General features: G+C 47.0%; 1 protein-coding gene across 6 annotated transcripts in view; it reads right to left on the bottom strand.

Moving 5' to 3' along the window:
• lnx1 (ligand of numb-protein X 1) overlaps positions 1 to 25,038 on the bottom strand; it is a 36,307-nt gene that overhangs the window by 1,097 nt on the left and 10,172 nt on the right. For 3 of the 6 annotated variants that reach the window (XM_034293644.1, XM_034293646.1, XM_010872218.5), the window contains exons 2-9: positions 12,910 to 13,163; positions 11,060 to 11,215; positions 8,473 to 8,678; positions 7,954 to 8,367; positions 4,729 to 4,863; positions 3,125 to 3,302; positions 1,316 to 1,574; positions 51 to 209 (exon numbers count right to left, since the gene is read on the bottom strand). In XM_034293644.1, the coding sequence (XP_034149535.1) occupies positions 51 to 209; positions 1,316 to 1,574; positions 3,125 to 3,302; positions 4,729 to 4,863; positions 7,954 to 8,367; positions 8,473 to 8,678; positions 11,060 to 11,215; positions 12,910 to 13,163 (1,761 nt within the window). The remainder of the gene's footprint in view (positions 1 to 50; positions 210 to 1,315; positions 1,575 to 3,124; positions 3,303 to 4,728; positions 4,864 to 7,953; positions 8,368 to 8,472; positions 8,679 to 11,059; positions 11,216 to 12,909; positions 13,164 to 25,038) is intronic. The other 3 variants (XM_034293645.1, XM_010872219.5, XM_010872220.5) reach the window with 2 other exon arrangements.

The raw sequence follows: 25,038 nt of genomic DNA on the forward strand, positions 1-25,038 counted from the left end.
CATGCATGTCTTCAGGCCAATGAGTGAGTCACATGTTTACTAGTCCGTACCTTATCCTGCCGTCGTTGTAGGCCGGTGTGCCCTCCACGATGGAGCGGATGAAGAAGGACTGATTGCAGTTGACCTCTTCCTGCCCCCCCACGATGCTGAAGCCCAGGCTGCCTGAGGTGCTCCGGCGCAGCACAATGTCTTTGCAGCAGTACAGGTGCCTGCAAAGGACAAAAAGGGAGATTAGGAAATCTGTGGACCGCAGCCATGCAAATGTGTGCTCAGCTTGTACCGTGTGCACATATGCAGCTGTAAGATTGTGGAGTCCAGCGTGTGAAAAACAAGGGCTGGGCCTCAGTCCAGTAAAAACAGGGACATTACATTTCCTCCCAACCGAGGCAGAGCTGTAAAGGGAGGTATTTTAGTATCATTTTTCCTCACTGCTCAGGGGTGAATGAAAATTGCCTTTAAATCCTGTTAAAACCGTCACCCGTCTGCACTAAATTCCCATGGTGATTCAGTAGTTGGTTTTCACTTTTCTAATCAATTTTGCTGGTTTGGGAAAAATTGATTTAAAAAGAAAGAAATTCTCCAACTTTTCTCTCTGTGTATTTTTTGGACAGTAGGAGCAGTTTTATACCAGCACTGGCAGATCTGTGAAAAAAGGAGCATAACCCTTATTCAGCCAGTCTGACCTCTGTCCAAAAGAGAGGAGGGGTTTCATCCTAACCCTAACCCTTCCCCCAGGGAAACACCACCCGCCCCGGGTGAAGGAGAGAGGAGAGTTGTCTGATGAGCAAATCCTTTTAAAGTTGACACGGTGACCGTCACACCCTGAGCTGCTTGAAAGAGCGTGGGGAGGGGTGGGTGATTTAAAGTGACCACTGTCTGAGACTGGGATGTGAGGAAGAGGATGGACGAGAGACGGTGAAGGCCATGGAGAGAAGGCCAGTAGTGTCTATTCAGCATTCTGTCATCAACCTCCAACTCCCCTTTCATATCGACCTTGTTATGCTGGCCTCACTGTACTCCCCCTTAATTCTTTTCATTAAGGGCCCCTCACTCAAAGAGCAAGTCGTCTAGTTTTACACAAAGCTATGTTTATCACCTCATTAAGCATGTAGCTCTTTCAAACAGGGCTTCAGAATATACCAAACTGTGGGTAGTATAGTTAACACTGTAAACCTTAAAGTGGATAAAATTAGCATGATTTTGTCCAGCTGGCCTTGTCAAAACCTCAGCTGGTGAGGGCAGAGAGGGGAGGGGAGAGAGAGATGGGGGGGGTGTAGGAGGGGAGAAGATGAGCTGGAGGGGTCCTGCCAATCACCTGGGCAGCTGCAGCCATGACACCCACAGTGGGGAGTAGTCATCGCTGTTTGGCAGCGTGGCGAGGCTCTGCTTGGTGCTGTCGCCGGGCGACGGCGCGAGGCAGGTGGGCGAGGGGCACTCCAGCTGGCTCTCCTCCGGGTGCCTCATCTCCAGGACCTTGAGCACCACAGGGGAGATGGTGTTCTTCAGGTTGGCCACAGCCTCGCCCCGCGTCACCCCAGTGAGGTCCACTCCGTTCACGTTGAGCAGGATGTCACCTGTGGGGAGGGCAACACATGGCAAGGCTCAGCGTTTGGTCCCAGCCTTTCTAAAACAAAGCTCCCCTGGAGACGAGGACCACTCTGCCTGCTGAATATTCAGTCACCTGCCGCAGGGACACAAGCAGTGGGAACAATGAGCCACCTGCACATGAATTACACTACAGATGAATAAGGTGGGCTCGGCCAGTGCATTCCACACAGTGCCACACTGCATAGCCAGCTGCCATCTGGGGGGGGAGGATTAATCCATCCCTTTGATTAGGATCACACACTGCAGAGATCCACATACACACACACACGCACACACACTGACTGGTACGTGGTCGGAATGCACAAGAATATAAACTGAATGGGCATAACTAAAACACAATAATAGGAATCACGGTCATGTCATTTGAGTGAATGGGCTGAGTGCCCACTCGTTTTTTTTGGATTTTAAAGGGCAATTTCACCATTGCTTAATCAGTGTTTTTCTGTGAGTTGGGTGGACTTCAGATGGACAAGAAATTAGCTAATGTGGAACGTTTGTTCAAAAAGCATAACTTAAAATAAAATGGGATGCAGCTGATTGGACATGCATTTGTATGGAAAACAGCTGTGATGAAATTGTGAGCTCGCGGTCTCCGGAGTGGTGCCTTGAAGTACAGCTGTGTCCCTGAAGCCTTTTTAAAGTCTGTTTTCATGAAGTCCCCTATGAAGCTGAAAATGTACCAAGCATATACCTTAAAAATACAATGTTTATAGATATATAACAGCAGGGGACCAAGTTGGTAGGCAGACAGACAGGCAGACAGACAGGCAGACAGACTATTGCTGGTCTGGTCTCTGTGATATTCTAGGTGGATCAGACAGACTGATTCTGGTCTCTGTGATTATCGAAGGCAGATCTCTATGATCAGCAGGAGATTCTGGGTTTAAACAGCTCCAGTGCCTTTTGATGTCTGGCCTGACAGAGAGATCCCTTAGATGTTCCAACATCACACACACCCCAGACATACAAACACACACCTCGACTCTCACACCCTGCAGTACGCAGCCATAACAGGCCCGGCCACAAGTGTATCCAATCATTGTAGGAGTGCGTCTGTTTGTGTTCGGTCTATTTCAGAGCTGACTGATTTTGTATAATGAGCTGATAAAGTGCAGCCTGTCATTTCCTCTGGAACTTACTTCATCAAGTGTGTGTGTGTGTGTGTGTGTGTGTGTGTTGAACTCAATCTGCCGGGCCCTGAGCCATACACCTCTGCCTTTCCTGTATAAATAACCTTGTTAATGAAACGCACGTCTGTTTATCTCAATCTCCCTGTTTGTTATACACACCAGGGACAGGTACCAAACATGACAAACCAAGCCAGTCTGTAGAACGGCCTCTGTCATCACGAAGGCCAACAGTGACGGCCCAGAACAGAGAAACTATCAAAGTCAATATTGGAGCCATTCAGGTAAATATGAAACTAAACTCGCTGCCCGGAACACTGGTTTGATCTATGGCGGGTCTGAGTGAGTGAGACAGAGTGTGTGTGTGTGTGTGTGTGTGTGTGATCTACCTTTGCGGATGGATCCTTCCTGCCCCACCACTCCGCTGGGATCAACGTTGGTGACGTAGACCGGGAGGTCCCAGCCGCGGGACGACATGCCCCCTGCCACCGTCATGCCAAGAGAGTCATGGGGCTCCTTGGACAGGGTCACGGTCTTCTCATAACACGCCGGCTTCTCACACGAGTCCTGGGGAGGGTCAGATGTTTTTGCACAAGGCACGGTTACCACGGACCTCATTGGGGTGTTAATGGCGTTGAAGAACAATATGTTCACTGCGCTTCACGTTTTGTTGGTTTGTGGATGTGAAGGAGAGAGTGGGAATCTGTCCTGTGTGTGAGTGTGTGTGTGTGTGTCAAAGACTACCGTGGGTAGAACATGGACGCATTCGGGTTAATGTGATGTGGCCTGTGCGGCTCCTCCATTGTGCTGCATTCACACATTTCCAGAGCCATAGTCACACGACAGGACGGCTCCGGGACACATTAACCACAGCTGTCACAACCACTGACCGGTGCTGCACGCGGCGTGGCTTATGGCTGCATGACGTTGTTTGTGTCTCCCTGTCTAATGGTGCGAATTCTCCTCTGTTCATATTAAATGAGTGTACGGTCCTGTTTGTCTTCCAGTAAAACCAACACTGCCGATGGCCACGGAGCTTCTTCTGCTTGGCTTCTCTCCAACAGGACAACTGGCTGCCAACTTCATTAAAACCGATATTAAAATACAATATAAAGGGGTGGTTACATTAAGTCAAAATCTGATCTAAGGTCCTGCTGGAGAAGCCTTGGCTTATCTCAGAACAATAATACATTTTTATTATTCCTGTCTTATGACAGCCCCATGGAACCCCTATTCCAATTAGATGATTTTGCTTCCCAAGCATAGTTGGAGGACAACGCGGTTGTTCTTGGGATCCTTGAGAATGTCAAAGTTGAGTGCAACAATGGATGTTAAAAACGTCCTCTCCACTAACTTTGATGCCAGTGTCTATACCTGAACAATACGGTATGACTTTGACATCACAAATTCTTCACTTGTAAGAATGTGTCTGTTAGATTTAACACTTGAAATTGAGAGTATTTGGGGGGGGGGGGGGGGGGGACCTAGCGAGAACTGTGAAGTTGATCATTATTAGAACAAGTGAAGTTGTCAGCACCAATAACGAGCTGGAGAAAATCCTGTTTTAGTGTGGAGGTGGAGGAGAAGGGGTATACATCCTGTAGGGTGATGGGGATGTTTTCTTCAGGGATAATAGGCTCAGACAGAGAGGGAGAGAGAGACAGAGGAAGACAGAGAGAGATTATAAGAGAGAGATAGGAAGGAGGCTGCCTCACACTGATCTTCATATGGCTGAGAGAAGCAGAACACCTTGGAACAGCCAGGGATGACATGGTTCTCTTTGATGAAAGAATAATACAGCTCAGAATAATATGGGAATGTAACATGAGAAGTATATGTTCGCGCGCGTGTGTGTGTGTGTGTCTCTTTGTGTGCGAGCTTATGCAACCTGAAGAAAACTCTTCAAACAAGGCCGTGCCTGACGTCTCAGTGTCTCATGTGTTTGGTATGTGCGTGTGCTCCACGGTGAGTCATCATTTGGTGTATTAGTCACCAGCAACGTGTGCTCCAGGTCCACGGGCGAGTATGGCGGGGGGCCGTCCATTCCCCAGGGGGCCTCCTGCAGTATGTCGGGGGTGGGTAAGCAGATCTGACGCGACACAACGAAGTGGACCCGCTCTTCACTTGCCTACAGAGGACAAGCAGACACACATGGCCAAGCTCAGAACCAGAGACACAATGGAAAGCAATAAGGACAACAAGTCCAAAGAAGACCGGGACATCATAGTTTAGCCATGAGAAAACCAGAACCCCGCAGGAATAAAGTTGATGCAGATACATAAATCATTAAAAAGCAATTTTCACCACCAGATAAATAGACACACAGGTCTCGTAAACAGGTCAAACAGGCGCATCTTTCTATTCTCAGATGCTGTGTTGGGTGTAGAGTAGGAACTAATGCCTGTAGAACTTCAACCCCTCATAGCACCCCCTGAAATAAGCTCTGGGGAAAGAATCACCCACACAAAAACTGGCCAGACAGTCAAATACGTAAAACTATTTATTACCACTGAGAGGTTAATATTCATAATAAACAGATACTCACTCACACACATTTTCAATTTCACCATTTCACTTGCTTCAGGAAGCATACTGTTTATTGTGACTGCAGCAGCCACCAGGAGTGGAGACCAGGCAAACCAGAAACCTTCCCAGAACATACAGTTAGCTAGGGTTTTTAAATCCTAACCCCCTAACCCATATATATACACATTTATACACTGGGAAAATTATTAAATGGATCTCCAGTTCCGAAACGTAAGTGTTTTTTCTAAAGCTGGGACATGGTTGATAACACTGTATTTCCTGTCTCTAAAAATGTAACAGTAAAGCCCTCCCAGTGCGTGCGTCCCTGTAGGGAACCAGCCCCTGCCCTGCTCCAAACCATTGCGGTACAGTAGCTAATGCATCAGATACACTTCTTCAAGGCTATAGGATAGTATGGTTCTCATTTTCACAATAGATTTATTAACGGGCCATCATGTAGAATTTTTGTTTTGTTATATAAGCACATTTCCATAAGATTTCTGCATGATATCTGCATCTACTCACCAGAAATTATACAGTGTGATTTTCTGGATTTCTGTTTTAGATTCCGTCACTCACAGTTGAAGTGTACCTATGATAAAAACTACAGACCTCTACATGCTTTGTAAGTAGGAAAACCTGCAAAATCGGCAGTGTATCAAATACTTGTTCTCCCCACTGTATATCAAAAGGATATGTGTGTGTGTGTGTGTCTGTGTGTGTGTGTGTGTGTGTGTGTGTGGAGTGAGAGGATTTGGGAGTGAAGGAGAATATGTAGGCCAATTTGTGTAACATCATCTGAAAAGTAAATATGGTTACAATGTGTTTCAAAACATTGGCAAACAGGTTTTAAAATCAGGTTTGTTCTTTGTATACATAGGGACAGTGCTTTTTTCCCACAGTAGTCCACCATCCAGAAATAATTGGGAGAACACTCATTTGGAATGCCTGAAGTTTTAACTTTATGTGTGTCTGTTTGTGTGTGTGAGTGTTCATTATCAAGAACATTGATAAGAGGGAATAGGGATACTTTAACACTGGGAGCATGAATAGTTTAATGTTAAATCATAGTTTTGCTGTTTGTGATAAAGATGTTGTTTTTCCATCCCAAAAGTGTAGAGAGCCTGCAACTCAATTCACTGTCTTTTTAATTGTAAATATATTTCTTTAGGGCCAACTCTGAGCAAATAAAAACAATTCAAATGATCCCAAATGACTACAGGCATTTATGCAAATTAACTTGCAATTTATTTTGTGGCAACCCTAATAATAACTAATAATATTGTACTGTTTTTAGAATATACTTCTGCAAAGAACTGTGAAAGCAACATTCTGGGAACGTCCTTAAAATTCACACAGAAGGATGATCATATGCATGACTGGGCCGTTTTAGTTAACACCATTTTGTGCCACATAACAATTATAAAATGGTGTGTGGGAGTCTCGTGCGACATTAGGCCTCCATCCTGTTGAGACCGAGCGGCTTCATAGATTATAGCCTGGTAGTAAGTCATACACAGCTCTTCAATACAAACAACAGGAGAACAACACACTTCTGTCACTATTGTGCAGTATCTCTGCATTCCTCAAGACCTACTTTTTCTACTATAACCTTTACAAACGTTCTATATTTCTACCCACTTTAAAACCTTTACTCCAACTTTTTGTTTCAGTCTCACTCGGCCCATTTTCTCTGATTAAGCTGGATGTCCACCCCCTCACACAATGACTCTCTCATTCACTCACGTAAAGACTTACAAAACACACACACACACACACAACCATGTTTTCAGATCTATCTTTTTCCAATTGCACTCTGTTTCCCAATCCTGGTACTGGGGACCCCAATGGCTGCATGTTTTTATTTTTGACCTAGCAATTACACACCAAATTCAAATGTTGCCCTACCACTCACACATTTCATTTAGGTCATCAACCTATCATTAAGTCGTTAATTTGAATCAGGCGTGTGACTGCTAGGGCAAAATCATAAATGTGCACCCCTTGCACATTTATGATTTCACCTAACCACAGATTCCCAACCCTAATTCTGACCCAAAACACAATTGTAAGTTTTAGCATAAACCTAACACTTTACAGGTGGCAAATCACTTATTTAAGGTTAGCAATACATGAATACGCACACACACATACCACACATTTGTGTGTATGCACAGAGTTCCACCTCCAGTATTGCTCCTTTGAGAGAGCCTGAGCTCTGTGGTGCAGAGCTGAATCCTTAATTACCCAGTCCAGCTCGTTATCGCCTTAATTGGACAAATTTAATCAGTTTCCCGCCAGTTCTTAATCTCTGACCAAAACAGCTGCTGTGAGTAGCCATGTTGTGTCCTCAGAGACCTGAAAGAGCCAGCCAGTCTCCTCAGACGAAAAACCCAGAACGTACAGCTCCAGCCACAGTCAAACAGAGACACACCACCTCAATTACCCAGCATCCACCAGGAAGCAGAGCTTCAGCCAAGCAGCAGAGCAGCACCCCGTCGACCACAGACACACACACAATTAGCCACAATTAGCCGCGATGGACGGGGACAAAGCTAGCCGACAGAGTGCAATTAATCCAAACCACACACCACCAAGAGCAGTTCTATCACAAGCATACTACCAGACACACATCATTACCAGTCATTATAAACCACGCCCATCCAACCCCCCCAACCCCCTACCGGCTGACCTGGATCAGTAACGCGGCGTGTTCGGGCGCTCCGTAACGCAGGTCGTGCCCGTTGATGGCAAGGACGCGGTCGTTGACGCTGAGCTGACCGTCGCGCGCTGCCAGCCCGCCCTCTAGCAGGTGGAAGATGAAGACGCCGTGCTCGTCTGGCCGCCTCACCAGCTTGATGCCCAGCTGCTCTTCCGGGGTGCTTTTGGACAGGACCACGTGGACGCTGTCGTCCCTCGGCGGGGGCAGGCCGCGGGACGGGTAGCCTCCGGCAGCGTCGTGGGGGTGCCCGTGGTGGCTGTGGGCGTGCGAGCGGTAGCGGTGGTGCTGCTCCCGGAGGACGGTGAGCCGGAGCAGCTGGCAGGGCTGCTTGAGGGTGGCCAGGGCGTAGCAGTGGGCCACGTTACTGATGTCTATGCCGTTCACCTGAACCAGAGAGGGAGAGACGTCACAGGGACACTGATAGGTCTGTCTCTGTCTGTGGTGTATCAGGCCAGTGAAACACACACACACACACACACACACGCTGACCTTGAGGATCATGTCCCCGGGCAGCAGTCGTCCGTCCCGGGCGATAACCCCCTCCCTGTAGATGTCCTGGATAAGGATACGCACCAGGGGGGTCTCGTTGCCCCCCACGATGCTGATGGCCAGGGGCTCAGAGGGATCACGGTTGATTTTAATACTGGTGACCTCACCATCAGGGATCAGGTGGTGGAGCTGGGGTAGAGCCAGCACTGATAGAGGGAGGGGGATGGAGAGGAGGAGGGGATGGAGAGAGAGGACGGAGGGACGGAGGGAGGGAGAATGTGTTACTTTGAGTTTGAGGGTGAGAGGGCATCTCTCACAATGTGATGCAGAGTAGAAGACTTCAAAAAGAAAAGAAAAGAGAAAGAACAAATGAAAAAAAATTGAATTCGGAGAGACTGTTCATACTGAAGGTTGGCGTTGAAGCAGCTGTTTGGACTCCCCCAGGTTAGCAAAACAAGCTTGTACTAGTCAAACAGGGAAATCCACTTGGCTGATCAACCGGCCCCATGTTTTTATCATTAGTCACATACATCTGTACCAAATGTGCTTGGGAAAACTCTTTTGTTGAAATTTCTAACTTGAAAGGGAGATCAACTCAGATTGATACACTGACACATAAACCTGGGGATACACACTGCATGATAGACCATGACTGCTGACATGGAACAATACCTTACTAGCTGCATAATGCTTGACTTCGGTTGGCCTGTCATTTGAAGAACAGACGTTACAGTATTACCTATGAACCTAGCACAGACTCATGAATATCAATGCTGCGAGATTTCGCAGATCGCTAAGGCTGGTCAGGTGTAGCACGAGAAGTTGACAATAGAGCAACTTGTCACGTGGCAGAACTAAAAGCTATAGTGGAGATGTAGGGTTTGAGCATGGCCTGGAGGTTGGGAGGGGCGGTTCCTCTTGCTGCTCTGTAGACAAGCACTATGGTTCAATAGTGGGTGCGAGCTTTAACTGGAACTGAGAGGAATGTGTGGAGAAGCGGGATTAAATAGGAGAACCTGGGAAGGTTGAACACCGGGTGGGCTGGAACGTTTTGGATGAAACCGAGTTCACCTTAATAGTGCCTGTGGATGTGTAATCCTGGGGGGACTGCTTGCCTCACCTCCGTGAAGTTCAGATCGACAAGTCAGCCACGTCTAGAAAACTACAGGCTGTTGTAACAGCAACCATTCACAGCATGGGCGACAGAGTCAAATAACAACCACCCCCGTACTGATTGTAGTTCCTTCCCTGTCATCCTCCCTGTCTCCCAGCTCTGAGAAGTGGACACACCCTGTCTGGACTGGACCACTGGATTTTATAGGGGGGGATGTGTATTGCTGTGTCCGTTCGACACCGGCAACAGCTTGGGCCCCCAGCTCAGCTTGACCACAGACAATGTCTGCTAAATACAGCCTCTCTATTGCGCTGCATCCATCAGGCGTTCTCTCTCTCCATCTCTCTCCAGCTCTCTCTCTCCTCTATCTCTGCTGGGCCATAGCCCCAGTCCCTAGTTTGTACTCACGCTGCAGTTTCTCCCTTCCAAAGTCAATATTTTGTCTTCATCGCTGCAGATCGCTTCCAGGGAGAGCGTATTAACCCATAGGCCTGTGGCTGTTATATAATTTCTCTCTTTCTCTGTGTTTTCCCCTCTTTTTCTCTCAGCCTGGTCTTGTTCTTTCTCCAGAGGCTCTCTATGAATATTGCATCTGTTCTCACAGCTTCTTTAATGATAATAATCGCTGTCTTCTTCTTCTTCTTCTCTCTCTGACTCAGGGGTCCCATGGCCCTCCTTAGCATAATGAAAATCCCGGTTCACCCCGCCCCGTCCTAATCTCACGACTCCGTCCTTCCCTCTCATCCCGCGGGGTCGTCTTGTGTGCATCCCCCTGTAATTGATTCTGTATGCAGCTCCGCCATAAACCCAGTAGCACTGCATCAAACACGGCCTGCGATTAGACCCCCGGGGGCCTTCCGTCATCACCCTGTCATCTAGTTAGCTTGACCCTGGCTAGAGGAGGCGGCGGTGGGGGGGGGGGGGACCTGCTGCTCTCCGTCCCCCCAGCCTGGCCCACGGTGCCCCAGGCTGCCACTCTACCATCTGATTCCCCTCTTTATTTCTGGGGGACCAGTGGACTCTTACGCAATGTTCAGCTAAATTCTTAAAGGAACATATGTGGTGCGGTTACGCTATGGGCTCTCATCCGTGTCCCCTCAGCGCAGAGATGACGAAAATGCTAACGCATTCATATACACACACACACACACACACACACATCACGCACAAATACATGCACACACGCGCACAAACATGTTCGTGTAAACACAGACACACAAATTCCAGGTTAGCACACAGTCAACACAGGCTCTGAGCACAAATAAACACAAGCATAAACACGCTACCCTCTACTGAGAATCAAAGGAAGTGCAGACACAACAAAAAGGGCTGTGACATCATCGTGAACTGAACACAATCTCCACTGACATAACATTATAGACACACAGAACACAATTGTTTGATAGTAGCTCACAAACACACACACACAAATACAACCACAGGCAGACATAAAACAGGCAGAAACACACATACCTTCCTGGGGCACGCTGGCGTTCCTGGCATTGTCTCGTTCCTCTGCGGTCTCATTGGACACTGAGGTCCCACTCTTGGTCCTTCGCAGCACACTGAACGCACGGTTCAACCGCCTGAAGGAGCGGCACCGGACTGATGTACGGTCGTAGTTTCGGACTGAGGGGAGAAAGGAGAAAGAAAGGGGCACACTTTATAGATCAGCTCTGACAGAACATGCCTGGACAAGTCCTGTGAGCCTGCCCCACCACAGCCAATCAGAGGGTTGAAATCTCTCATTATCATTGTCTCTGGAAAACATCTGTTTCATAAAACCCAATCAAAATCCTTTTAATCCGAAACATTTGTTTGTCATTCTGTCAAGGAGGAATGCTCAATGAAGGCAGGGGGGGGCTGAGAAACCCTGTGTCGGGGATTGTCTTCTAAAACTGCAGAGGTCAGATTTCATGTAATCAACAGCTAAAACTAGGCGCGGTGTGTTATTCCCAGTAAGACCCTGCTGTGTTGGAAACTAGTTGAGATCCTGACAGGAAGTGTGTGTGTCCCTGGCCCTACCACAGCTGAGCAGGCTGCAGTGGACAGCGAGCCCCAGCCTGGCTACCGTGAGTGCAGGGCAGTGAGCCTCTGCGGCAGCCCTCCCTCCCTCCCTCCTTCTGCGGGCTTGGGGGAGATGCGAGGCGTCCTGACAGCCACATTATTCTTTAAAAGCACCCGGTGCTTCGGAAGCTGACAGCTTGTTCAGCAGCACGGGCTCTTCGTGGAGGTGGGGGCCCAGCTCGCTGGGCGGAGCCAGGAGGGAAGGTACAGCGTTGAGGGGGGAAGGGGGGGGGTGACACATATGACTGGGTTCACAGGTGGGCTGAGTAGAGGGTGATAGACACAGGCTATATTTAACCTTTACATCCCTCCTTCTTCCCTTCCCTTCCCTTCCTTCAATTCTCTCTCTCTCTCTTTTCTCTCTCTCTCTTTTCTCTCTCTCTCTTTTCTCTCTCTCTCTTTTCTCTCTCTCCACCTCTTTAGCCAGGAACAGAGATTTTATAGATTGGTGCAAAAGCATGGCTATAAAAGCTAATTGGAGAACAGGGTTTCTATCAAAGATCATTAGGTAGTACAGAGCCGGGGTTGACGTCTGCCCGCTCAAAGGGATGCAGATCTGTGTGTTGGAAACGTGTTTACTGGTGGGCTCCGTGTGACATAGGGACTGTTGAACTGTAACTAGAAAGCCTCTGCTGGCTTCCTGCTTTCTATTGATTTTCAATCACTCACAGTGACAGTCGGATACGCAGCCTACGAACACGCACAGACACACCCATACACACACTGCTTTGTAGATGAGAAAAAAGGTTACAGACACACACACGCACCCAAATACACACTGCTTTGTAGATGAGAAAAAAGGTTACAGACACACACGCGCACCCAAATACACACTGCTTTGTAGATGAGAAAAAAGGTTACAGACACACACACGCACCCAAATACACACTGCTTTGTAGATGAGAAAAAAGGTTACAGACACACACACGCACCCAAATACACACTGCTTTGTAGATGAGAAAAAAGGTTACAGACACACACATGCACCCAAATACACACTGCTTTGTAGATGAGAAAAAAGGTTACAGACACACACACGCACCAATATACACATTGCTTTGTTGATCTGAAAAAAGGTTACAAACACACACACACACCCATATACACACTGCTTTGTAGATGAGAAAAAAGGTTACAAACACACACACACACCAATATACACACTGCTTTGTAGATTAGAAAAAAGGTTACTGGGTGCAGCAGTACTCACAAACACATCCACGTGCACACACACGCAAACACATTCATACACTCACACTCACTCTTCTTGGTGCTGCTGCGAGCTGCCAAACTGGTGGTACTGCCTGATTGGCTGTTGTCCTCCATGCTGGGGTCAAAGGCGGGGTTGACGAGGCCGGGCTCGTCTGACAGGAGAGCGACAGCAGCGGAGGCGGGGCCATCGCCAGGCAGGGTGGCAATGGTGAGTTCTGACGTGCTGTCCGTGCAATCACCCTCCTGGGAACGGCGCTTCCTGTCGGCAGATAAGCCATAGTGAGATGCCCCTTTACACCTGCAAATACACACAGATAGAGGATGGTCAGAAACACAATGACCAAAACTGGGTCGGGAGAGGTGATACATTAACCACAAACAACAATAACCACATTAATCACCACAACAAAATCCACCATAACAACAAAAACAATAAGAACCATCACCACAACAACCACCACAACAATCAACACAACAGCAAATACCAAACACAACAACATAAATCACAACCAAAACAGCAGCAAACCCTTCCAAATTGAAGAAGTTGAAAGAGATCACTTGGTTATTGAGGGTCCATAAAGCCTGTGATGGATAGAACTATTATTTAGCTCCCAACGACTCATCAGTTATAGTAAGTCATGAATTATGCCCTAAGCACCTGACCGCCAGTGAGAAAAATAGACGTAACTATCGGTCCACAGGGCCAATTGCACTACATAGCAAAGGGGTTAGAGAGGTTACATTGCAAGTTCCATTACATAGAAGGTTGCTGGTTTGAATCCCTGAGCTAACAAGGTAAAAAGTAGAAATGAGTACTTGATCTTAATTATACCTGTTACTCACTTTGGATAAGATTGTCTGCTAAATGACTAAAAGGTCCATTATAAAGTGGGTGGTTTGAAACCTTAATGCTGTTTGGCTGAAAGGCATGGTATATCAGACCATATACTGTGGGTATAAAAAAATACATTTTACTGTTCAAATTAAGTTGGTTACTGCTAATGTAATAGTGTCAATAAGTCACCTTGGGGTTTTGTGGTGTACAGCCAATATACCACAGCTATGACATATCCAGACCCTGTCTGGCATGCCTTAATGCTTGATAAACAGACCACTGATCGTGGGATTTGTATTTCATGACTGTTCTGCTGCAATAAAAACTGAATTGATATTTTCACACAGTCCCTGCTTCTTGTCTTGTCACCTTTCCTGCCTGCTTGGTTTTATTCATTTAGCATATAATGGGATGTATGAGGCCGCTCTGTGAGTCTCTGTGGATCAGAGTGGCTGACAGATGATTGAATACAAATCTGAGCAAACAACCGTTCCATTGGTTAGATAGCAGGTAACAGAAAAGACATCAGGAATCCAAAATACTGAGCGGCCCTCAATGTCACATTCTCCATCACAAACTAATCACATTCTCAAATTCCCCATCTTTTTCAGCTCCGGCCCCAGGCCCATTCTGCAAGCCCGACAGAACATTGAAAAGGCATGCGTAACAGTGGAAATGAAATGCTCATACAATGATAATGTTTTGTTTGCATATAGACAGCAAATAACTGTCCGTGTTTGTCTCTGGGCAAGCCATCAAGACTACTGGCTGAAGCGCTCACATCGGAATCAGAAACAACATTGTCCTGTCTCCGCCACTCTGTGTGGCCATAAGAACAAACACAAACTGATTTTTAATGGGCTGGATCAGACCCAGATTCAGTAAGAGTTTTGACTCCTCCACAGATGTAAATAGCGGACTGGATCCGTTTCAGCGCATCCTTGTCACAGCGGCGGGGATTATTGCTACGAGGAACATCGGGCGTTTAAGGAAACACAGAAAAGCCACGGCTGAAATGTCAGATTCCTTTCCCATTTGGGAAGGAACACCAAGAGGTGACGGCTTTAAATGGTCCAGAACTATGGGAAGCCCAGTGGGAGGGAGTCTGAAGCAATGTTTTGTCTCAATCAGTCCGAGCAGGTCATGCTCCGGCCGTGGAGCCTAACTCGCCATGCCAGTCAGGTCACCTCGTAACACTGAGCTGACAGCCTGCTCAATGAGTTGGGCGAGCGGTCGCTTCAGTTCGGGGAGGGAAAGTGATTAACATTTAAAGGAACAGCGTGAAGCCTCAGACATCCGGAGAGAGGCCCCGTCGATCGTGGTTCGCGGCACAGTCACGAGTTCTGTTTTGCATGGATACTTGTGGGAATTAGTCCCCTTCGCCTGTTTTCCACCAGCCTGTCAGAGGGGGTGGGGTGTGTGTGTGTGTGTTTCTGTTTCTGTTTGTGTGTGTTTGGGCACGCAAGCAGGACTGGTTCTCTCCGCTGGAAACTCCCCCTAATTCAGAGTTAATATATTGAATCCTATCAAGCATGTCCAGTCAGCTGCAGAGCTCTTAAGTGAGGGAAGTGGTTGTATAGAAAAACACTCTTTCAGTCACACTGAGCCACATACTCCAGTAGAGAGAGGCAGCATCGCTCTCTATGCCACTCAACATTAATTACAGTAATGAATGCTCCATGCTCTAAAAGAAAATGCAGGTACACCGGCATGTTACTATACAAGCTTCAGGTGAGTCTAAGTGAATTGCCTTAAGACCGTAAGATTTTTACAGACACTGTGATTTACCTACACAGACGCTTGCAGTACAGTACCTCGGGCCAAGCTGACAGTATGGAATTCAATCCTGAGACAACATTCCCATATTTCACACCTCAGTTCATGGAAAATTGTAAACCACAGTTAACAGAGCTGCTCAGAAAGTCATGTGGAATGGTCCGTTCAGGTATGTAAATCCCAGAGACCACCCAATCTTAATCCTGCTGGTAAAAACAAACACACACACACACACCATTTGTTTAAGTACTGTCCAAGCCTGTCCTGTCTGTCTGCCTGTCTTCCTGTCTGTCCACCTATCTTTCAGTGGCTGTACCTGTCTGTCTGCTTGTCATCTTCCTGGAAGTCACCAGACTGTCCTGGTGGCTAAGAAATAAGCTGTAGAATCTCTAGTATGAAATTGGTGGTACATACAAATATAATCTGAGTAATGATGAGATTTGTGACTGGTTCCTCATCCAGTAGGTTTTAAAGATAGAAGGAAAAAACAGAACCAGAAGATGTATTCGAACGGACGCTCAAGGTGCAATACAGTATCTCCTCAGAGACATTGTTGTTAAGCGCTTTGGCTACCCTTAATTCAAATCCTCTTCCTTCTGGAGATCAGAGGCACAGTGCTGCCTTCGCCACTTATGCATATCTCCACTGCTACTTAGAGCTTTAAATGGCTGTCTGGAGGAATTAAGGCCACAATCTCTCCGCTCTGAGGCCAAAAGCATGTAGAAAGCCCAGACAACAGGCCCCATGTCCCTGAGGGACAGCGTGGCCCTAAAGTTGGGGACCACAGAGAGAAACAAACCAATGGGTCTATTAAGTGTACTATGATGATGCAAGCTAATACAAATACATCTGAACTAATTTCCTTTCAGACAGACTACAATTTCTCTTTGTTTGCCCACCGTACAAAAACAAAACCTCCTCCCGTCTCGCTGTGTAAGTTGTGCCCCTCCCCGCTCACCCCTGTGTGTAAGACTGTAATTTGCGTGGTAGGGTTCAAGCTTCGTGCTGGCTCATTAGCGTTAGCGGTCTGACTCAGCAGCGGTACACCAGGCCTAGTTCTCCACAGTTGCGGAAACAGACGCTTACATTAGAATAACATCTCCAGATCTAGAGGCAGATAGGTTTTGAACAACAAGACCGACTCCTTCCTTCTCCCTAAAACATCCGCTACACGCACAATCCTAATTACCCAGAATGCTGTGGGAAGGCGCACAGGGGCGATGGTTTTGAGGCACCCTCGGGTGTCGGTGACGCCAAAGGTCCTGTTCTTGTGCTCTGAAACCCGCCCATGACTCATCAAAGCCTGTCAGATTCTCAGATCCTCTTTGGGAGTGGATTATCCACCCTAAACCAAATACGATTCCTTCTCCTGTCACCTCACTGACTGACCACAGAATAAGAACCTATCAGCACTGTGTACACAGCCAGCACAAATAAGTACAGGCCAGTGCGCCAACATGAGCTAGATCGGTCAGGTACGAACACAGTGTGTGTGAGTTTGTCCCTGACCTATGTCTTTCAGGGATGGTCCATGTCGTGGCCTGACCCCTGATGGCCATAACCCTGTGATGATCATCCCTTCTCCGAAATGTGTGATGGGCACTGCAAGAACTAGCCCAGTCTCCTGCCCTCCCCTCTAATGGGGCTAGAGAAACCAGCGGTGTTAATCCGGCCTATAGGAACACAGCAATCCTCCACTGGCTCGCTTCTTAAGGCACGCTGAGAAGTATTATTTCTGTCATAACCCAGGTTGACATGGAAGGAAAATAAGTTACAGTTCTGTTCCAGGAAGCTTTCCCATGGCACTGTGAAAGAGTTGGAATGTGTAGGTAAAAGACAATGTGTTTGTGTGTGTTTATAAGTACGGGAAATGTGTGTGTGTGTGTGTGTGTGAAAGAAAGAAAGAGTTGTTTGCTACCGAAAACACCTCTGCACAGTAAGCCTACGGTGTATTATGAATACTAATGACAGTATTCTGGGAAGTATCCTGTCATTCCTGAGCGTTGGTAATCACTCCGTCTTCTGAATTGAGGAGTATCATCTCTCTCATCTCTCACTCCGCCTTATCTCAAGATCAAAGCTCCTTGCTTCAGGCAGAAAACCCCTCTGGATTAAAATACTCTAAATCTCACTAATGATAAGATTGAGAAAAGGCTTTCTTTTCTCTCTCTGTCTGAGAATGACGCATTCCTCTGGGCTCTTGCCGTCTGCTCCAAAAGTAATTCACTTCTGTCCCGGTGGATTAAACTCTTGATAGGAGGCTGTCTGCCTGTCTGCCTGAGATTTTGGCTAAGACCGGTCACAAAGGAGCGTTTGCTTTAAACGGTGTGAAGAAATAAATACTACCTTTCTTTTCCCCAAGAGTCTGTGTGAGACGAGCCCCAAAGCACCTCTGCCACTGGGGGAGAGAAAGCAGGGGCACACGGGCGCACCTGAGCTATGGGCATACACACATGGTCCCCAGTCCACTGAGGCTAACACGACAAGGAGAGGGAGATTGTTCATTAATTAAATCCATAGTGACAAAGGCCTGGAGAAAAGAAGAGAACATCTGTGCTCACTGGCTTCTTAATGAGATCAGTTTATCAATTACTAGAACCGTGGTTCATTTAGAGTAGACAATATACGACATACAAAGAAAGGGGCAAGGGAGGCAAGGAGAGAGGGAGGGAGGAAAAGAGAGGAAAATAATTAATGATAAACCCCAAGAACATTCATCAGTAGGCGTGTCGCTGTGTTGATTGGATTCTGCTGTTTTTGCTCAGGGAAATGCCAGCTGTACAGTGACATTCTGAATGGGGCTGGAGGGTTGAATCTCAGCTGAAAGGTGGACCTGAAGACAGACTCAGTGAAATGATGTATATAACGAAAGTAAACAGAACTGCGGGCCCATTTCTACAACAACGAAGAGCGTTGAACCGCGATGTGCAACTTGGCGCACTACAGTGCTACAGTTTGTCAGGAACCTTTGTACATCCCAAGATGCTGTGTGTGACTGCATGGGAGTGAGGTTCTGCATCTCGCCCCTCTCGACACCTGCGGAGATGCTTTTGGTGGGTTTACCTTCAGCAACATAGATGGAAAAACACGCGCAGGGCCCATATTGCTGGGAAAGAAAGAACATACAATCAGGCAATTCCTTTTGTGTTTGAACATCCCCTTGTGCTCAACAACTGTCAGTCTACCTGGTGTGGTTTGACAGTGTGGATACACCTGCATTTATGATCTTATAAACAAATAAACATCCTATCGAAGTAACCGCCTGGCCATCCCAGCTCAGACCTCAGTTAATGAGTTCATCCTCCAACAGCCACTGCTCTGAATCAGGCTTTCCCCAAATCAATATCCGAGTCCCATCATCAGCCAAAGCCATGACCTGACATGATCAGCCGGGGAAATATGTTTATGCAGCAGTCATTGCACAAGGGTCTCGTTTCAACCAACCAGGAGCTTTTCTCTCACTCCCTCCTCTCTCCTTTGTCTGCTTTTCTTCCATCTTGCTTTCCCCTTATTACTCTCTTCATTCTTTCTTCTCTCTCTCCCTCCACCTCTGCAGCCCTCTCTCTCTGTCAGAGGAGAACAGCACAGTGAGTGCAGACCTGATTTATTCTCCCCTCCTCAGTTAGAAGCGTATCTGGCTCTGAGCTCACTTCAACCACAGCGATGGCACCACTAAATAACAAAGGATTTGCTGCAGGAAGAGCGCATATATTGTGCCTAATGGAGTATTTCATGCAAATTCCTGGAATTATCAGTGCTTCAGTGTAAGGATACCAGGCAAAATTCTCTCCACCACCTGCAGTATGGCTGCGTCTTTCAGTGTATTTTGGCTGAGTTTGAGACACGCACGCCAAGCAATAAATACGAGGTGTTTGGATGATTTTACAAGTATGTATGGATGTGCATTGGGCATGCATGTTAAACTGAGACCCTTGAATGGTAAAAGGCAGTCTGACAGTCATAGATTATAGTGGCCTTGAAGATGAACTGAATGTTGTAATAACCCATGCTCTGTGTGTGGCTGTGGGCATAAAGGGATATGATATATTCTGAATTAATACTGCGATACAGCGTGACACCATCACGTTACGTTACCAACAGCTATGTGTGTTTTTCTGTGGTAGTAACCTCCTTATTTAATTTAAATGTCTTTGTATTTTTTGGCATTTCTGTCATTTGTTATTAGATATGTATGTTTGGGTCGGGCTGTTCTAAATCCTCCAGTGTGAGGCATTCATGTATTTAATTGCATTGTTTAATGAGCTGTTTGATCGGGTTCCAGAAATGACAAAAGTGGCAAAAACATTGGATGTACCCCAACCGTTTGAGCTAGGCAACACAATGACATCTGTGGTAATCACAGCAGACACTGCACAGACATTTCTTCAAAGATGCCCATGTTTTCCAAAGGGATCATGTCACAAAAATAAATATCTGGACATAAACTTTGGAGCTATAAATTAAGTCACACTTTATTTTAGATTCCCAACATGGTGCCATTAGATGCTCTATAGATTATCTACTGACTATCAATAATATTACTCTAACTTTAACCGTTATCCCAACCCTAAACCTAATCCTATACCTAAACCTTATTCTAAACTTAACCTTAACCTTAGTGAGCAGTTGCTTATCAACAGATAAGTTTGTCAACAGTATATCATCTCTTGAACATCTTCAGATGGAAATTGGGACTGGAAATTGGGACAGTTATCAGATTCAGTAGTTGGAACACCAGCTTAGGTATCCATCTAAAGGTATGTGAAGCCCTGCATCTGTAAACATGGCTAACAATGTAAATGGAACAGTAATTATCACAGAATTATTTTTAAAATGGTGTAAAAACATTCAGCAATTTCTTATAATCTTTCAAATTTAGGAAATGCACTTTTATTTGGCTGTGTGTTTTACGTTGTGTTTCTATGCACAATGGCAGTAAAGGCCAATTTCACTGCAATTTTAAATTCATTTTCATAATGGGTGTACAGCAGCACTCTTATATCCAGCCTGCTAGGTAACTACCATAGATTTGTCTGGTAACCCACAGTGCTCTAGGAGCCACTTCCCTCTATGGTCTACTTTCTCACATGGTCACATGGTCAAATGGTCAGGGAGCGGGTGGGTGGATTTGCCGACCAGCCTGTCCACCTGTGGAATGAAGGTCTCCATGGAAACTATCCCTACAGCCATTACATAATTGTGCTAGGGGGAATATCCCCCGGTGCTGTCCCCATTTATTTCCCCTTTTCCATCATGTGGTACAGTGGCGGGTTACATGAGGCTCGACCCAGACCAGGCCGCTCAACCAGAACACTGACAGATTAGATTGTGGATCTTTCCATCTCTCCCTCTTTCTCTCTGTCTGACATGGTTAAGCTACAGGCCCATGCGCTGGCCACTCATATGGAACGTCCCGTGACGATAAGACAGTGAGCCAAGGGGAGATATCCACCTTGTAAAACAGGCTCCAGCTGAACAGACACGTCAATACAGGCAGCCCAAAGAACTATTCACACTGCTGAAACTGCTTTGTAACACCAAATCTAGTGGTAACTGAGCTACCACCAACTTAAAGTGTATGAAACCTCACTTGAGTATTGACACACAGTACATTAAAATGCTTTTTTACCACAACATTACAGGTAAAAGTTGACTTGATATTAACGTTTTGAGTTCTATTAAGTATAGGTTTGTAATAAGAACGCTGAAGTTTTCATACTGTATTAATTCATGTGTCTTAAGATCTGGTAGTGACAAAAGGTTTCATCACAGTATTGGACGCTCCCTCTGCCTTAACCAGGAAAAAGTGGATGGGTGTCATTTTGTCTGAGGGTTCAGAAACCCGTTTATCATGATCGTTCCACCTCATGGCACAACAAGCTGCTTCATACTTACACATATTTACCTTCAAACATAGCATTACATATATGTTCCTTTTTCATTCAATTTCAGTTCGCCCAAGGGTACTTTTTTTTTACAGTTTGACTGTATGTTTAAATTTCTGATCTAATGAAATGTACCATCTTACTTCCCCAGAGGTTGGAGGTTAAACTTCCCCTTCCATTCATACCACTTTCTCACCTTGCCTCTTCCTGTTTTAAATATGTCTACAGAAACAAATGTGAAATTCCATAAAAACAGTTATCGACTTATCATCAATCAATGCCCAGCTATAAACCATAAACATTTCACCTTTTGATAGTACGAGAGACATGTTATGCAAACAAAATGCATCTTTTTTAATCTGTTTGACGTCACCATCTCCGCTGCCTCCCCTTGGCCTCCAAGCTGACCCCACCACCCTCACTAATGCTGTGACCTTAGAGGAGAAGACGTTTCAAGTGGCAGAGACCTCCCTGTGTTCTTTTCCCAACAGGCATGACTTATTACCTTAATAATTAATCATAGCTTATGTGTGTGTTTGTGTCGGCATAGGCCATGTGATGATGGTTGTGTTTGTGTGTGTGTGTAGAGAATCTCTCTCTTAGTGTGTCCTTTACACGTGTGCTTTCACACGTCACATCAGCAGTTAATCCATGCATGCTGCACAGTGCCACGGTGGTGCTCTATTAATAGCTACAGGAAGTGTTTCATGCATGGCATCCTTCCCCAATAACACAGAGTCAGGTGGTCAGGTCAGTCTCCAGAGAGACAGTTAACAACATGGATAATAACTCCAGTAGGACCAGAAGTGTCTGGATGTCCAGGTTCTACCCTCCCTGGCCTCCTTCGGCCTGATGGATGGACTGAGACAGGGAGAGCTGCCTGACCGCAGAAAAAGGATGAATATTTAATCCAAACAAAAGTCTAATTAGTGAAGCCAGCCCTCAACCCTGGCGCGTAGGAGTCTGACTTATTCAAAAATGTCTTGGAGGCAGATCTGCCCTGAAGGCAGAACTGAACGTGATTGGCTGACTCAATGGAAAGGGGGCCACTTGCTTTTGGAATGGGCAGGAATGCTGAAAGTTGAAATTCGACCAAAGTAAGTGCTTGTCCCTACTCTAATCCTTAACCCTCAATCTAACCTTAACCCTTACCTAACCCTAATTGTTTTTGATCTAAACTTAAATTGAGTGATTTAAGAGTCGGAACGCAAACTCTGCCCCTTTCCATTGAGTCAACCGATGGCATTAATGGCTGCCTTCAGGGCAGATCGACCTTCAAGACATGTATGAGTAAGTAGAACTCCCAGCTCCTCAATGCTGCCAATGGGCTGAGATGGGATTGAAAGTCACTGTACAGTCTGTCTTTGGCTGGTCCGTGAGGTGGACCTGGAATAAACAAACACCTCTTATAATGCAGATCGTCAGCTCTGTGGCTGGGCAGCAGGCTAATCCCGTTAGAATGTGTCCGTGCGGAAAGCATCTATATGAGTGCTGGGAGTACGCCACAGCTCTCTGGGTTGAGTTACTGGGGCGATCAAACATCTTGGACATTCAGGCTGAAAGGACGGAAGCTAAGCTAATCATAGTGTTTAAGTGAAGTCAGCCCAGGCCCCAGAAATGATCGCAGAAGATTCATTAATGCTCTAAAACACTATATTATTAACTAGGGGAGCAGAGGAGGTGTGTGTCAGGGAAGGAGGAGACTGAGTGTGTGTGAGTGTGTGTGTACAGGATGTACAGGGAAACGTAAAAATAACAAACAATTGCTCTTGTGAATGTACCAGTGTGTTTAAATTGACTGGTGCTGACAGAGAATAAGGGGGGAAACTCTATTAAGGATTTCATTATGGAGCAGCAACACCTGTTCTCTCTCTCTTTGCTCTCTGTTCTCCCATCTCACTTCTTTTGCTTTCTCTCTTTGTTGTCTCTCCTCTCTCCCTCTCTCCCCACTCCCTCCTCTCTCCCTCTCTCCCCACTCCCTCCTCTCTCCATCTCTCCCCACTCCCTCCTCTCTCCATCTCTCCCCTCTCCCTCCTCTCTCCATCTCCCTCCTTCCTCTCTCCCTCTCTCCCTCTCTCCCTCTCTCCCCACTCCCTCCTCTCTCCCTCCTCTCTCCCTCCTCTCTCCCTCTCTCCCCACTCCCTCCCTCTCTCCCCACTCCCTCCTCTCTCCCTCTCTCCCTACTCCCTCCTCTCTCCCTCTCTCCCCACTCCCTCCTCTCTCCCTCTCTCCCCTCTCCCTCCTCCCTCCATCCCCCCCCCTTCCTCTCTCCCTCTCTCCCTCTCTCCCCACTCCCTCCTCTCTCCCTCCTCTCTCCCTCCTCTCTCCCTCTCTCCCTACTCCCTCCTCTCTCCCTCTCTCCCTACTCCCTCCTCTCTCCCTCTCTCCCTACTCCCTCCTCTCTCCCTCTCTCCCTCTCTCCCTCTCTCCCTCCTCTCTCCCTCTCTCCCCACTCCCTCCTCTCTCCCTCTCTCCCTACTCCCTCCTCTCTCCCTCTCTCCCTACTCCCTCCTCTCTCCCTCTCTCCCCTCTCCCTCCTCTCACTTCTTCCTCTCAGTCTATTGCTCTCTCTCTCTCCCTCCACTCATGTACACTGTGGGTAAATGAGTTGCAGGACAACATAATATAAACGCAATATAATTTCTCTCACCGAAGGACAGGAGAAATGTAGTGAGAGGCATTGAGAAGCAGTACCAGGAGACACAGACGAAGGCAAGAGGCAAAGTGAGGCAGAGGTCAGCATGGTAAAAGGCAGAGGGAGGCAGGCTGGGAGAGAACTAGAAGAGGATGAGAGGGATGCAGGTCACCCAGAGGGAGCCCAGTGGAAGGCTTCTCCTGTCAGGGCTGTGGATGAAGATGAATGACGGACCACTACTCTCCAGCCATCCAGAAAAACACCATGTCCGCATTCGTCCGCTCCCATTTCCATTCTCTACAGAGTCATAATCAGCAAAAGCCCTGTCACAGAGACAGCAGCACTGAAACACACACTGAAACACGCAAACGCTGAAACCTACATACTGAGTCACACACACCAGCTAGACGGGGTCAGTGTGTATGGCTCATTGTGTGCCGCGATCGTGGGTTCGATTCACACTGGGGAACTGCAGTCACTACTGTAAGACACTCCGGAAAGGGGCGTCTGTTAAATTATTCAAATCTGAATGTAGAAGCAAAAGCACTTATGGTATTTACAAAGAATCCCACGTTGGAATGACCCACATACTGAGCATTCTCCCAGCGAGCCTCCCACGGACCCCCCGCTATGACAGCCGGGTGGATGGACTGAAGGCATCCAGGGCCAGGAAGTGACCTTCTCTCTTCTATACCATTCTAATCTCATGACCTCATCCACTCCTTTTTTTCTGCTATTCCTCTCTGTCCCCTAGGTTCAACTGTCCTGCCACGTTGGACCATCCTTCCCTTTCTGCTCTCTCCTTCCCTCTCCCGTTTCCTCTCCTCTCTCATTCCCTCCTTCCCTCTCCCCGTTTCCTCTCCTCTCTCCTTCCCTCTCCCTGTTTCCTCTCCTCTCTCCTTCCCTCTCCCCATTTCCTCTCCTCTCTCCTTCCCTCTCCCCGTTTCCTCTCCTCTCTCCTTCCCTCTCCCCGTTTCCTCTCCTCTCTCCTTTCCTCTCCCTGTTTCCTCTCCTCTCTCCTTCCCTCTCCCCGTTTCCTCTC

Source organism: Esox lucius, chromosome 8 (assembly GCF_011004845.1).
Source record: "Esox lucius isolate fEsoLuc1 chromosome 8, fEsoLuc1.pri, whole genome shotgun sequence".
Lineage (NCBI taxonomy): Eukaryota > Metazoa > Chordata > Actinopteri > Esociformes > Esocidae > Esox > Esox lucius.